Source organism: Taudactylus pleione, unplaced genomic scaffold, assembly GCF_031769625.1.
Source record: "Taudactylus pleione unplaced genomic scaffold, aTauple2 ptg000934l, whole genome shotgun sequence".
Lineage (NCBI taxonomy): Eukaryota > Metazoa > Chordata > Amphibia > Anura > Myobatrachidae > Taudactylus > Taudactylus pleione.
In genome coordinates this window covers 2336130-2352308 of record NW_028285335.1, presented here as the reverse complement: position 1 = coordinate 2352308, position 16179 = coordinate 2336130, and the positions used below count along the sequence as shown (strand labels likewise).

Genomic DNA, 16179 nt, shown 5'->3' with positions numbered 1-16179 from the left:
TTACCATATCTCATATTTTTTTATTTTATTATGTCTATTCTACTTCACTTTAATGTTAAATGTTGCCTTGACAATACAGAATACACTCATTTTCTGACTTTAATTCTCAGGGAAAGCTGCTGTTCTGAAATCTTTGCTGGACATCCATGCAACATTCCAAGCAAATGACCCTGCCTACATTCTCAATGATCTGTATATTACAGACTACTGTATCTGGATTCAAAAAGTCAAGTACGTTTTTTTTTTTGTTTATGTTGTTGTTTTATTTTCCTCTTTTGTTCTTCTCTCCATTTTGAGCGTGTGATGCACCTCATCTAGGTTTATTTGTACGAGCTTTGTCTATTTGTTTGCCTAAATCTTTTTTTGGGTATAAACCCACTTTAAGGTCCTGGGAACGAGCCCTAGAAAGTTAAGCTCTTATAAACCATCTTCTGATTTAAGTAGTCTCACATCGCAATACAAAATGCAGTTTTTGAAGGTAGGCCGTATTTGTCTCTAAAAGGAAAAAAAAAAGAGCCTTGGAGTTTTGCGTTCCATAAATGACCCTCGCTGTGGCTTTATGCAGACATACTGTTTGATTGTAAGAGCTGTTTATTTTGTCTAGAAAGTATCATCCCTCCTCCTAGAGCCTAACCGAACCCCTCTCCCCCCCGCAGACTAACCCTAACATCCCCTAGTGCAGGGGTGGGGAACCTTTTTTCTGCCAAGGGCTATTTTGATTTTTAGAAAATCATTCGGGGGCCATACAAAATTATTAACTTAAAATTTTCCTCCTATATTTGGTTAAAAACGTTATTAACTCACCCTTAATGCGATGGCTGTAAGTAACTGCTTCTCTTTGGTATGTTGCCAGGCAGAGTCTGGAGGGGCAGTCCCTATGGATGTGTGACAGGCAGATTGATAAGGCAGCCCTGGGGTCCTCTCAGTCCTAACCAGCCTGATGACAGCACTGACTGTACATACCCCCTGCTGTGCCACCACTGCCTGCTTGCCCGCGCTGTTAGGGTGAGACCCTGCACGCCCCTGCACTAACCAGCTCAATGGCAGCCAGATGACAGCCCTGATTCCCCCCCCCCCCCCCCTTGTGTGCTGCCTGCCTGTCACCGCTGATGGGGAGAGAGCCCTGCATGCCACTCAATGACAGCCCTGACACCCTGATCTCCCCCCCCCCCTGTGCTACCTGCCGCCGCTGATAGGGAGAGAGCCCCTGCACTAATCCGCCCGATGACAGCCCTGACACCCTCCACCGCTGCGCTACCTCCCGCCGCTGATAGCCGATGACAGCCCTGACACACACACCCTCCCCCCGCTGTGCTACCTGCTGCCGCTGATAGCGCAGCGGGGGAAGGGGTGTGTCAGGGCTGTCATTGGCTAAAAGCCGCCGATGACAGTCCTGACATCCCCTCTCCACCGCTGCGCTACCTGCCGCCGAATACAATCCTGACATCCCTGCTCTCCCGCTGCGCTACCTGCCGCCGCTGACAGCCGCTACACTATGCTGATTCTGCTGCTGCCGCTGACAGCCGGCTGGACCGGATGATTTCACCTTGCGGGCTGTATACAGCCCGCGGGACGGAGATTCCCCACCCCTGCCCTAGTGCCTAACCCAAACCCTCCTGTCCCACAGCCTAACCCTAATGTCGACATTCTGAGATTGTCGGAATTTCACGTCGACCACGTCGATTATTGACATTTCAATAATGTCGACGACAAGATTGTCGAAATTGTGGTGTCGTCAATATGATTGTGACTATCAACTTTATGACTGAATCCCATAAATGTTACGTCGTATCCCAGGGCAACTGAAATGAAAACCTGTAAAATATAATATATAAATATACTGAAAATAGATATAAATATATGGAAGGAACTTGGAAATAAAAAGCAATTTGACCAAAGTTACAGAGATCACATATACCAGCGATAATCTTACCAAGGTGGATTCCACCTTCACATTTCTGCTTGTGTCATGTTGAAGTCCAATTTGTGATTAGCACACATCCAGGTTTGTCTTGCTTGTGAAACTTGGCGTGACGGGCAGGAGCATCAGTTACTGTTATATACTGGAGTGCAGAGAGTGAAGAATGAAGTACCATTGTAGTATTAGCCGCAGTTTAAGGTCTACTCTCTACAGTGTATTAGAATCCATTTTTCTTTATTATACATAGAGCCATGGTATGCTATGTAGTCCTGCAGATAGGGAAGGGGTTTCTAGTATTACCCAACCAAGGGCAGTTTAATGTGTACTCTGCATAGCGTACTAAACTGAGTTTTTAACTGCAAGAGACCAGACATCAAATTTATTCGTCACTCCTCCCACATTAAAATATTTTACTGTGGGAATCGAACCCACAACCTCAGTGCTGTGAGGCAGTAATGCTAACCATTACACCATCCGTGCTGCCACAAGTCATCCTAACTGTTTCTTTCACTCAACCAAAGATCCCAAATTGCACTATCACATCACATTTTCACTTACAAGACCCCTCCCCCAGCCTCACCTATGTAATCATTGCCTCTAAATATTTCTCTACCGCCTTCACAATCTTTGACTGTACCTCAAACAAAATGGAGGTAGGAAACCAGACTGAGCATTTTATGGAAGTAGCAGGGTCTCCCAGCAGTACAGAGTATATCAGGAGGTGAGGGGTGTGTTAGTGCGGACAGGGCTGCATGTGACATGTGAGGAGGGGAATGGAGGCAGCAGGAAGCCACAGACTGAGAGTTATATAGTGGAAGTAGCAAGGTCCCCCAGCAGCACAGAGTATATCAGGAGATGAGTGATGTGTTAGTGAGGACAGAGCTGCATGTGAGAGGGGCAGTGACATGATGTGAGGAGGGGAATGAAGGCAGCAGAAAGCCACAGACTGAGAGTTATATAGTGGAAGTAGCAGGGTCCCCCAGCAGCACAGAGTATATCAGGAGATGAGTGATGTGTTAGTGAGGACAGAGCTGCATGTGAGAGGGGCAGTGACATGATGTGAGGAGGGGAATGAAGGCAGCAGGAATTCACAGATTAGGAGTTACATAGTGGAAGCAGCAGAGGGCCTGATTCAGACCCGTTCGCTATATGCGTGCGCTTGCAAGCGGGCCAATGTTCTGCGTACGCGCATGCGCACGCTTTGTTCTGCGCGTGCACGAACTACTCACTGCGATCACATACCGCTCGCTCGCCCTGCAAAGACAGCCCAGGGTAATGAGTGACAGGAGAGGCCGTTTGTGGGTGGTAACAGGGGCAGAACACTAATAACGGGGGGTTGGAGATGCGAACGCAGGCGTGCCTGAGTGTTTCAACGCCGTTTTAGAGGCGTGCATAACTAACAGGCAGCGTCATAGTACATGTCACTTGCCTTTTTTTTTTATACTGATTTCCTCGCAATGCTTGCGGTAGGGTAAAGCTACCTCAAGCACTGCATTCACATCCGATGGTGCTCGATGTACCAATGTTTTCATACACTTCCTGGAGATGATGTGGTGCTGGTGGGCGGCTCTGCCTGTGCGATTGGGCGTATGCATACACAAAGTGGCCGCTCGCTAAGACATGGTGGGCGTGCTTATGCCTTGGCGAGCGATCGCTTCCCGTGGCGTCACTTTGTCAAATTTGCATATGTATCCAGCGAGCGTACGCAGATAGCGAACGAGTCTGAATCAGGCCCAGAGTCCCCAGCAGCACAGAGTATATCAGGGAATGCAGACAGCAGGGCACAGCGTTAGATAGAGGAAGGAGCAGGGTAGTTCGGATATTGCGGTGTCAAAGAAGCTTATTGTTACTGTGACTGAAATCTGTGACCAGTTTGCTCCATTCTTAATTTAGAATCCTATAGAACAGATAATGTAGTTTGTTTCTAGCTCATTTATTTCCTAATCTTTTCAGCAGCCTCCACCTTAGTTTTGCAAACATTCTCAAATGCAAACAAGGTTGTTTCATGCGAAATCAACGTGAGAGGGGGAGTGTATGTTATTGCACTGACAGTATCAGGCAGAGCAAGCTCCCCGGCAGAAGCCATCTGCACAGCACGTTCGGGTGAATTGCCGAGTAGATTGGAGAGTTCACGGACCAGGCTCTTGCGCAGAGCCGACTTCCCCTAGAGAGACACATGGCAGATTGCTCTGACTTTCTTGGCTGTCACAGTGACGAGAGCACGTTTGGCTTGTTTTGTTAGGCGATGCTGGGGAGCTAAAATGTGAAAATGTTTCCAGCAGGAACTGGCGGGATCTCAATTGTAAGTTCGGTATCTCTTGCCAGGACAATAATGCTTTTATAGCACTGAGGGAGAGGAGGAAAGCGTAAGAAGGTGGAGAATATAGTTAATAAGGTTTTAAAAACCACCTAGAGAACCAGCTGAAAACGTGGAAAGTGGTACACTTTGTAAGAGGTAAATAGTGACCTGGACCCTATGAATCTAGCTGGATTTGGGGACAGTCCTATCTCAAGCGTGTCATAGGAGCACTTGTAGGATACATAACACCATTGGCTCCTGTTTATAAACTTGGTGTTGGTTATTAAAGGTTTAATGTTTTTTGGTTGGCAGTCCTTGTGATGAATTTCTGAACATGCCAGGCGCACAGCTGTACTTGGATCTAGAACATGGCTGTTAGTAACAGGACCTGTCACTTAAAGTTCCTGGTCACCCTATTGCTGTACACAGTGCCATATTAAGGTCCACATGGGCCTGGAGCTGAAATTTATGAAGGGCCTATTGTGTGCTGCTGCAGGGGAGTGTGACAAGAGCTGTAGCAGTGGGACTAATGATGTGGGGGCATGCATAGTGTGTGGATGTGGTCTACACAGTGTATGTGACTATCTCCATGGAGGGCATAGGTGGCATTTACCTTCACCCACTTAATAGTGGAACTATAGCAAGTATAACTTTATTGTATATAAAGTAGAGAGTGTTACAGTGACCGACATGCCCACAGTCCACCTTCCCAAATGCCGCAGCATGTAAATCAGATCCCTTGGGGGATGTGTGAGTGATATCGCAGAACCTGTTCTGCACATGTGCAGAATGGATCCTGTGCATCTGCAGTTTTCTGATCGAAAAACTGTGTGGGATCCCTCATCTGCATCTGACCATGAATCAGGCCCTATATCTATAATACAGCACAGCCCTGCATCCTCCTATCTCCCCCATCCTTCACTCCTACCTCCCTCCATACCAGGGAAGTATCTACAATGGGGGCAGGGTGTGCGGGCCGCACCGCACACCCTGCACCCATAAAACTAACCTCTCCGGAGTCCCACGTCGGCTCTGGTGTCCATGCCTGTAAAAACGACTGGAAAATGGCCGCCGCAGCCATTTCCCGGTGAACTGTGTATGCGCTATAGACTGGGCACACTCTAGTGCCCAGAGTCTATAAGTGCGGCACTGGGCGCGCACCGCTCATTGCGAAGCTGGCCACCAGACGAGAGGAGGGGGCCCGTGTCGGAGACTGCACACGGGCCCCCTCCTCTCTAGAAACACCACTGCTCCATACTGTGTGCATCGCAGCCAGTGTGTCAACACAGATATACATTGCTTTAGTGAAGCAGAGCCAGAGCAGGACGTCAACATAGCTGCCTGAAGGTGATGTAGCAGCCGGGGGCGCCAAGGGCGGGGAAAAGGGGCAGGTACCCGGGTACGACACCACCCCCCTCCTTCCTGTCTGCTGAGCAGCCCAGCACATGCTGCTGTGTGCTGGGCTGCAAAGGGGGATTGCTTGCCGCAGCAGTAGTCTCCTCTGCCTGTGGGGTTGGGCCAACATCCTGTGAGCAGATATGCACTGTGCTAAGGGGCTCACAGCGCCCCCAACACGCAGCGCCAACAATGTTTTTTTATTTTATTTATCTTAATGGGGCATGGCCTACTGCTATTAGAGCACACTCCCTTCACACGGGCCGACTCTTGGCAGCCCTGGCAGCAGCCCCATATATATATATATATGTATTTATAATATGTACACATACATTTATACATACAGTATATACTGTACATACATGTACACATATATACCCATGCGCAGTGGCGTAACTAGGGCAGGGTGAGCAGGATGCGTGCCCTGGGTGCCATGGGACCGGCGGCGCGGGGGAGGCGTCACCGGCCACGGTACCGGCCCGCCCTAGTTAGCCAGTGTAGCGCCGACCGCAGTGAGTGCGGTCAGCGCTACACATTTACACAGGACCGGCGCTAGGCTTCCAGCGCCGGTCCTGTGCTGCACAGCTGAGCCCCTTCCCTCCCCCTGAGCGCTTGCCCAATAGCGCCAGGAGGTGGGTGGCAGGCGGGCTCAGACTGTGCATAACACACACATCGCCGCCAGCACTGGCGGTGATGTGTATGTTAATCAGCAGCCAATGAGAGTCGGACAGACTCTCATTGGCTGCTGCTGCTGCACACACATCACTGCCGAGCGGCAGCGATGTGTGTGTGAATCAGCAGCCAATGAGAGTCAGATAGACTCTCATTGACTGCTGCGCGCCCACTTCAAGAGCTGGGCTTCCGTCCGGCTCCTGCAGTGGTAATGGGAGAAACGTCATGATGTCATGACGTCTCTCCCATAATGCAGAGCGGCCCGGCCCGGGAGGATGGACGTGCGGACGGCGGCAGGAGCGTGGATACAGGTAAGAATTTTTCTTTTGTTTCATTTTAGTGTGTATTTCGGGGGGGGGCGCGCGCTCTATTACAAAGAAGGGGACTACTACTGGGGGCACTACTGGGGGGATACTACTGGTGGCACTGCTTCAGGTGGGGGGGGACCAGTACTGGGGACTACTACTGGGTGGGGGATACTACTGGGGGCACTGCTTCGGGGGGGGGACCACTACTGGGGACAACTACTGGGGGGGATACTACTGGGGCACTGCCTCGGGGGGGGAAACCACTACTGGGGGGATACTACTGAGGGCACTGATTCAAGGGGGGACCACTACTGGGGGGGATACTACTGGGGGCACTGCTTCGGGGGGGGACAACTACTGGGGGGGATACTACTGGGGCACTGCCTCGGGGGGGGAAACCACTACTGGGGGGATACTACTGGGGGGATACTACTGAGGGCACTGATTCAAGGGGGGACCAGTACTGGGGGGGATACTACTGTGGGCACTGCATCGTGGGGGACCACTACTGGGGACTACCACTGGGGGGGATACTACTGTGGGCACTGCATCATGGGGAACCACTACCGGGGACTACCACTGGGGGGGGGGAATACTACTGTGGGCACTGCATTGTGGGGGACCACTGCTGGGGACTACTACAGGGGTACTGCATCAAGGGGGACTCCTACTGGGGGAACTATATAAAGGGCACTGTATAGGAGGGACTACTACTGGGGGCACTATATACGGGGCTCACTACAGGGGGCACTGCACAGGGGGGTCCACTACATTGGTCACTGAAAAGGGAGAACCACTACAGGGGGCACTGCATAAGGGGGACAACTACTGGGGGCACTGTATAAGGGGCACTGTATATGGGGGATCACTACTGGGGGCCTGCATATGAGGGATCACTACTGGGGGCACTGTATAAGGGGAACTAATGGGGGGCTGCATAATGGGGACCACTACAGGGGGCACTGCATATGGGGGACCACTACTGGGGGCCTGCATAAGGGGGACCACTACTAGGGGCACTGCATAGGGTGGGGACTGTATAAGGGGCACTGCATTAAGGTGCAAATGGAGAGAAATGTTCCCAGTGACAAGAAAGGGGTGTGTGTCATGTTGACACGCCCCATTTTTCAGTGACCACGTCCATTTTTCAACGCGCGCCTCGGGGGGGAGGGGGATGGGTATGGGTGGGGAGGGTTCCGTTTTCAAATTTGCCCTGGGCTCCAAATACCCTAGTTACGCCACTGCCCATGTATACATACATAGATACACTCACACACATATACATACATAAATAAACACATACAATACATTATAGGTGGCAGACATTGAACTGACCTGGTTGTGCATGCTGTTTTCAGCTGGTGACAACTATCTTTCATCCTGTGCAAGTCAGCTCAGCCTCTGCGCTCCACGATAATCTCATAATTTTCAGGGCCAGCTCCCAGTTGTCAAGCCAGTTTCCAGGAATGGCTGGTGGGTGGGGGGGGGTGAAAAGGCAGGGCTTCAGCGGGTACTCTAGCTTCTAGTGAACCAGGGGACACAGGCTGGGTTGCTTAAGCAGGACCTGGGGGCGGAGCTACAGGAGCAAGGGGGCGGAGCATTGACTGCAAGAAGGATAGTTGGGTGGCTAGGGGCGGAGCTTCAGACTGCCGATGTTGGCATGGGAGGGGGGTGAATCATCCGCCCGTGTTTAGGGTGTACTGTACGGATCCTCACGCACTGCAGTGCAGACAGCGTGCTGTCGGATTCAGTACAGTGCAGGCACTGTAAACAGGGATTTTTTTTTCCTGTCAGCACTGTCTGCAGTGCACTGCCGGGATACTGTGGGCCTATTTTCATAGTGGGCTTGGAGCTGCAGCTCCACCCGCCCCATTAGTAATCCGGCCCTGGCTGTACATCAGGGGTAGCCAACCCTGGTGCTCGAGAGCTACCAACAGTGCATGTTTTCCAGGTGTCCCCACAGAATCACAAGTGAAATAATTAGCACCACCTGTGGATCTTTTCAAATGTGTCAGTGAGTAATGAATACACCTGTGCACTGGCTAGGTTGGTCTGGAAACCGTGACCTGCTAGTAGCTCTCGAGGACCGAGGTTGGCTACCCCTGTACATAGTGTTCAAAGGGAGTGATGCACACAACCCATTAGGGAAATCTAGATGTTTCCAACGGGCACAGGAAATTGTGATGTCTCAATGGACATCATTGGGAACCTCTCCTCTCCCCCCCCCCCCCCCCTCCCCCTCCCCCTCCCCCTCCCTGGTGTTTAATACTGACAGTGAAGCCTGCATGTGCATTTTTTACCTTTATCTGTTTTGATCCATCTAGGCTGTGATTTCTGTGATATGCTCTAATACTACCCCTATACAGACAACACTCAAATCTACCTCTTCTCCCCTGACCTCTCTCCTGTCCTGTGTGTCCAACTGCCACTCTATTGTCTCCACCTGTATTTCTCAATGCTCTCTCTCAATATAGCGTCGTTCGAATATATTCCTAAACACAAGACTGATAGTAATGCTCACTAAGGGGCTTATGCAGGGTTGAACGCACACCCGTTTGCGAAGCATATTTTGCGTGAGATTGCACTGCACCTGTATGGTAAATGGGCGCACACTAGTACGGGCAATGCGGAGTCAAAAACCTTTTCGATTACATCTTCACTTACAGCCAAAGAGGCTGAACTGGGGCATAACGAGGCGTTCTCTCGTGAACAATGCACACTGATGGCGTGGTGACGCATCTGCGGGTTATGCAGGGCCTGATCTGTAGCACTGGTGCGTACTGGTGAAGGTGACTGGTAGTAGGTGCGTATGCTACAGATGTAAGTGCAGTTACATCTAATGATGTGGACAACTCTAGATATGGGCGATTAAACACGCATTTTTTCCGGTACATTTTTATTTTTTTATTTTGTTTTGAGCTTCAGCCTCAAAGTCAGGAGTACGGGTTCAATGTATCAAGCGGTGATAACCTCTTTTTTTGACGTGTTCACTTCTTCATGTGTATTAAAAAGGCAGCCCATCGTAAATCAGAGACTTCCCCAGAAGCGCCTTAGACATGCCGCTGCCATTGCTGGACAAGAGGTCACCAGAGGTTTGGGTAGTGTTCATTCTATCACCCTGCACCTGTTGCATCCCATGCAGTTCCTCTTTCCTGCCTGGGGTGTCACTCTCTGCACTGGTGCTTCTACCACACTCAGCTGATGCAACAAACTGCTGAGCTACAGACCAGAGTGTGCTAGAAGCATCAGAGCAGAGAGCGTTGCCCTAGGCAGGAATGAGGAACTGCACGGGTTATGACACGTGTAGGGTGCTAGAATGAACACTATTTGAGTTTGCGCAACAACTCTCCGGCAATTGTTGTTTGATACATTACAGTCCAAAAAACCTGTATAAGTGGCCATGCAAGATGTCTTTGCACTAAGATAAAGGACTCAATACATTTACCGCTAAGCTGGGTACACCCCAAGCAGATATATTGTAGATAGAGAGATCTGCATATGATGGTTGTTCATACACTCTGAGCAACTATCATCTTTCATCTGGCCACGGGTCCTGCTGTTCGGGGGTCGCATCGCGCCCCCCTCCCCGCGGATGCCGCAGCAAGTGTACAGGTGGTCGGCTAATCGCCCGTTCACACGATGGACAGATATGTCTGCAGATATATCTGCCATCGACTATGCAGCACAGCCGACACGATATGTCTGTGAACGACGTTGTTCATAGACATATCGCTGGTACTCACTGGCCGATGGGCACCCGATTATATTGGCCGATCAATTGATCGGCCAATATATCTGCCAGTGTGTACCCAGCATAAGTTAGTCATTTGATGAAGCTATAAAACATGATTTAGGCAGCATGGACTTACACCAGCTTTATTGTTTTGAGTATAATTATGTGTTGTCATTAATCGCTACCTTAGATAAAGTATCTGCCACCTATTACATTTTACAGTTGCATCATTATAAAAATAAAATAATTAATATTTGGAAACTGTGTTTTCTATGTCTCAGGTTCAGCCAAAAATGTAACCGTGAAGGATCTTCCCTTTCCAAGTTATTGCTTTGTTGCAGCAGGTGTTCTGCTGTTTTTCACGGTCGTTTGACCAGGGGGTGGCATTATTCTATTGATTATGGTCTATTCCCTTCTCCATTGTTAGATGTCCTGCATAAAGGGCATTTGGAGGTTAATTGTTTTGGTAGCATCTATCTGTGCTTGTGGGCGCTGCTGGGTGGCCTCATTTGGACATTAACACCGTTAATGAAGAACATCTTGAATCTAAGAGTTAGCGAAACACGGTGACTGTAGCCGAGTCGGTGTTTTACAGAGCTGCGCTTCCCCATGCTTTGCGAGGCAATGGGTTAAGTATCTTCCACTCAGAGGGAATGTCTTTCTTTATTGGTAAAGAGATTCTTTTCCACTCTTGACTGATCGCGCTGTGTCTCTGTATTGTCGGCTAATGTTTTCAGTGTCGATTAGGACCATTGCTCGGAAGGCTTTGTGCAGGCATGTGCAAAACGGCATCTTTTCACTCGCACTCTCTCCGGGGAGAAGCTTTGTTGAAGCCAATTGTACACGGACAGGCGCACTCCATATATTCTATGCACTGCAAGAGGAACAGCTGTTACCAAATTGGGAGTTTTTATTTTTTCTTTCATGCAAAAATCTTTGTCACTCCCTAATCTGTGGAAATGGAAACCCGCTTCCCGAACATTACTTCCATCTTACGTCTTTTAGCCCTTAAAGCAAAAAAGCATCACAATTGTCTGTTTTTTTTCCCCATTGTTCTTGTCTAATGGAAATCTTTACTGACGAACTTATAATAATCATCGTATTTATAGACCTTTTCTTTAACCGTTTCCGGAGCTCTCCGTTCAGTAGACTGCCATTCTTTCGCTCTCAATCTCATAACATTATGGACCTTAACTCTTCCCAGAGTCCTCCTGTCAATCTTATTCAAAGTATGATCATGGTGTCACAATACTGTATATTTGCCTAGAGATGGGTATGACATCATTGGGGATGGTGTATGACGTAACTAGGGTCATTGCCGGGGTGTGGAGCACAGAATATGTTGACAGAGGGCTGGCCAAAATGTGGCAGACAGAGCTTTGCTATAGATAAAAATGTCTAGTATATGCTTTTGGTTTTTACAGGCACAATTACAAAAAGTATTAAGGTTAGAGAACCTTCTATAGCAAACCCTCTGGTGCAAGTGTAACAGGGTGCAAATGTGAAGGACCCTTACTCTGATCTCTTAAGCACCAGCTGTGTCACCCTTTAATACGGAGGTGTTCAGCACATAATTTTCCAGGAGCTGGACGCAGATGTCGTACAAAATGTTGATCACCAAACTATTTCTTGTGGAAGAATTGGGATCTTTTATTTAAAAGCCTTCTCCTCCAGCACAGAAATGTTTACAGTTACAGAACATCAGAAATATGAGCAGTCTTAATGCCAGTCTCCTCATGGATACTTTTGTAAGGATTTCACGCACATCTTACGAGTTTTAACTACTCCGGCACAATACTTATGCAGATGTTAAATGCTATTTTTTAGGCACAGTCTCCTCACTCCACCAGCACAGTTCTTAAACCACAAAAGTGTTGTATCAGATTACATGCCAGATGTTACCGGGAGCAGTAGTTTGACTGAAGAATTATAGTTCTAAACCAGGAGAAGAACTGAAGAACATCTAGCCAAGCTGCCTGGATGCAACGGTCCCACCTGTTGCTGCTGCACAGTCATAGTTGTATAATTCAGGGACTATCTTTACTTTGTACCCATGCTGCCTCTCCTCCCTCACAAAGGTTGTTCCATGCTACTCAATTACACAGTTTTAGTATCCAAAGACTCTCCTCCCCTTTTTTTAGGGTACTTCTCTCCATCATATGCAGATGCCCCATTTTCATCTTGCCAAGGGGATTCTACCTTACTGATGTTCCAAACCTGCTGAGCGGCCATGGTATGAGAGTGCTTTACAAGGTGCTTTCATCTGGTGGGATCCCCATCAGACACACAGCCTGGATGCAGTGACCCTTCACAGTATGGGGGACTTTTCCAAGGGGGTTCTTCACTTGTTAAGCTGGGCACACACTTTTGCGATCACTCTGCTGATTGGGTAAGGGTTCCTGATCAGCCGAGTACTGTGTTCCCAGCTTTGACCCCCCCCTGTGATCCCCCCACTATACACACTGCAGGTCGGGCTAATAAATATTAAACAGCACATAAGATGCCACCTCTCGATCCCGACCATTGCAGGAGCATACACACCTATACAATCGTCAGCCCTATCACCCGATATCAGGAGATTTGGGCCAACGATTGTATAGGTGTGAACCAGCATTATTTGCAGGCAATTGGCCTTAGTCACTCTAGTTGCAACCCACTTCTTTAGCTCCCCACACCCTCTCTGTGCCCTCTCGCCTCATGTTTTGTCAATAATGCTTTGCCTCTTTGTCTCACTCTGATTAGGTATTGTGTCTAGGGATGTGCGCCGGACCATTTTTGCCGGATTTGGATTTTGTTCTAATTCGTCGTCCGGATTTGGATTTGCCAAACTGCGGTGACTGGATTTGGATTTTTTTACAAAAATTGACAAAAAAAGCTAAAATCACATAAATTGGTCTTTTTTTTTCTTCCTAGAGTATTATTAACCTCAATAACATTAATTTCCAGTCAATTTAGACCACCTAACAGCTTATAATATTGTTTCAACATTATTTGCTAAAGGTTGCAGTGAACTGACTGGTTACTAAGTGACAAAGCAGCGGCACAACGACACAGACACCACAATATAAAGCACATCTATGACACATTGCCACACAGCAGTGGCAGAAATGAAAAGTAGTGCACCCACCCAGTGGGTACGGCCAGCAGAATCACAGTACTTGTTTACAAAGTGGGCTACGGCCCAAGGAGTCACAGTGCACAATCTTATTCACATTACACCGCACATATGGCCTGATTCACATTACACCATAAAGTAGTGTCTCTTATTTATGTTACGACACACAGTAGTGCCCCTTTTACACAATGCCCACAGTAGTATGCCCCCACAGTAGTATTCCCCCCCAGTAGTATGGCCCCCAGTAGCAGGCTCCCCCAAGTAGTAGCCCCCCCCAGTAGCAGCCTCCCCCCCCCAGTAGTATGGCCCCCAGTAGTATGCCCCCCCAGTAGCAGGCCCCCCAGTAGAATGACCCCCCCAGTAGCAGGCTCCCCAGTAGAATGACCCCCCCAGTAGTCTGCCCCCACAAGTAGCAGACCCCCCCAGTAGCGCCCCCGGCCCTTACACACATAAAAAACTTACCTGAATCCCCACTCCCGCGCCGTCCGCTCTGCATCCACGCGACGAGGAGGGAGCCGGAAGACGGAGCTCCTGAGTGAGCTCCAGCCGGCTCCTTCCGTGCAGCAGCCAATGAGAGTCTGTGTGATTCTCATTGGCTGCTGTAACAAAAACACAGCTGCCGCTGGCGGCTGTGTGTTTGTTCTGTGTAGGGCAGGCCGCTATCACAGCGGTCTGCCCTACACTCGAGGAGCCCTGATGTTGGATTCTCTAGTGAGAATCCGACATCAGGCAGCCGCCGTTTGGCCCCGAACCGAGTCAGGCGGGGGACACACGAACAGCATTCGGGTGGACTCGGATCCCCAATGTTTGGAGCGGTTCGGATTCTACAAAATCCGAACTGCTCATATCTAATTGTGTCTGGGGACTCTCTCTCTCCCTATATCTTAATGCAGCCACGCTGCACAGGGTAGCGATTCCCTCCTGGAACCCTCCAGGGACCTCTATGGTGCAGGGTGTCTCATCCTTCTTCCACTATGGGGGTGAGGATTACTATCTTCCATTATTACTCTCCAAAAACACCAAGCACACAAATCATTCATTTCTTGGGTTTAGGTGATGATCTGAGTTTAGATTATGATCTACCTCTATAGGTTAAGGTTAGGCTGCTGACAGGGAGGGTTAGGGTTAGGCACCACCGGGGGGGGGATTAGAGTTAGGCACTAAGAGGGTAGGATTAAGTTTAGGCACTGAAGGGGGACGGTTATGTTTAGGCACAAACCGAGAGGGTTAGGGTGCAGGGTAGGGAGGGTTAGGATGCAGGAAAGGAGGTTTAGGATACTTACTTAGCCCCTGTCGGGATTGTGAGCAGCGGGACATCTTTTGACAGCCGGCATCCCGACTGCCGGTCTCCAATACCCAATCCGTGCAAACGTATACATTCTGTGTAACAATAGAAAGCCCTTTAACAAATGTACATTTGCAGGGAAAGTGGGTGTGCCGTGCAGTGTTTCTCCTATCCATGTTATTTTTATATAAGGGTATTATAAGCCCTACTTATAAACCTGTGTCCCCCTTTAATATTATGCAAACAGAACATTGCTGTGTTGCATTGCACCCCGTAGCACGTCCTCTGCTGAGTGTGACTGTATCACATGCAGATAAGCGGATTCGTTTCGAGGAAGTGACTGAACTGTGACAACACACTCCGCAGCCATTCCATAGTCAGCCGATTGAACCTTCAGTTCCTCCAGCACTGAACAGCAGGTGCTGGCAGCCTGTGTGCCCCAGCCAGGATCCGCCAGATGGCAAATTGCATCTTTAACCCCCGAGGTCACACTGGAATCTCATCACTTCGTTCCATCCCCCTGCTAAGTAAGCTTATCAGACACCCCGCCGCCTTCGCCACTTGCATTAAGATAATACAATTAAACGGAAACCTCCGTCTGTTCGGCTTCTTGTGAAGTATCCGACTTTTTCTTAAGATAAAAGGTCCCGCACTTGTCATTACTGTTCCCTGTTAACTCCTGTTCTGCTTATGATGAGCTGTGACCAGTCCTGTTAGCGAGTTAAACAGTTAATGACTTGCTTCCGTTTCCTCAATCCTCTATTGAGTGGTTTTGTCTAAACTCAAACCTGAAGAAGAAATCATTAATTCTGTAGAGTTTTTCTTTAAATCTTATCTGGCACAAACGGAATCGGTATGAATTACCGCTGCACCACTGACCGGCGGTTTAAAATCCCGACAGTGGCTGGCCGACAGAGGAGGAAATCCTGATCATCCCTAGGTAAGTATAAACTAGCCTATTTTTCCCCTAACCCTCCCTTAGTCGTGCCTAATTCTAAACTTCCCCCCTGTGCCTAACCCTAATCCCCCCTCTAAGTGCCAAAACTTAACCCCCCCTTCCCCGCTGCCTAAACCTAAGTCCCCCCGGGGGGGGGGGGGGTGCCTAACCCTCCCTCCCCCTAGCCTAACCTTAACCTCCCGGGGGGGGGGGGGGGGGCCTAACCCAAAGTCCCCCCCGGGAGCCCTAACCCTCCCCCCACCCCCCTGCGGCTGTCCGCTGCGGCGCCCGGCATCCGCTCGATCGAGATGCCGGGCGCCGGTCTCCCAGCATCGGTAAAATGACAGGGCGTCTAGATTTAGACGCTAGTCATTCGTCCCTCGTCGGGCTTAAATTGTCTGGAACCCGGCGGTCGGCATTCCGGCACAAACAAGCTGTTAAAATACAGTTAGCATTCAAGACAACGCCGCTGTCTCAGTAATTGATTGGTTGCTATACTTATCAGTCACATGAA

General features: G+C 49.3%; 1 protein-coding gene across 4 annotated transcripts in view; it reads left to right on the top strand.

Moving 5' to 3' along the window:
* SHQ1 (SHQ1, H/ACA ribonucleoprotein assembly factor) overlaps positions 1 to 16179 on the top strand; it is a 186502-nt gene that overhangs the window by 148504 nt on the left and 21819 nt on the right. For all 4 annotated transcript variants that reach the window (XM_088459759.1, XM_088459758.1, XM_088459760.1 and 1 more), the window contains one exon: positions 111 to 231. In XM_088459759.1, the coding sequence (XP_088315885.1) occupies positions 111 to 231 (121 nt within the window). The remainder of the gene's footprint in view (positions 1 to 110; positions 232 to 16179) is intronic.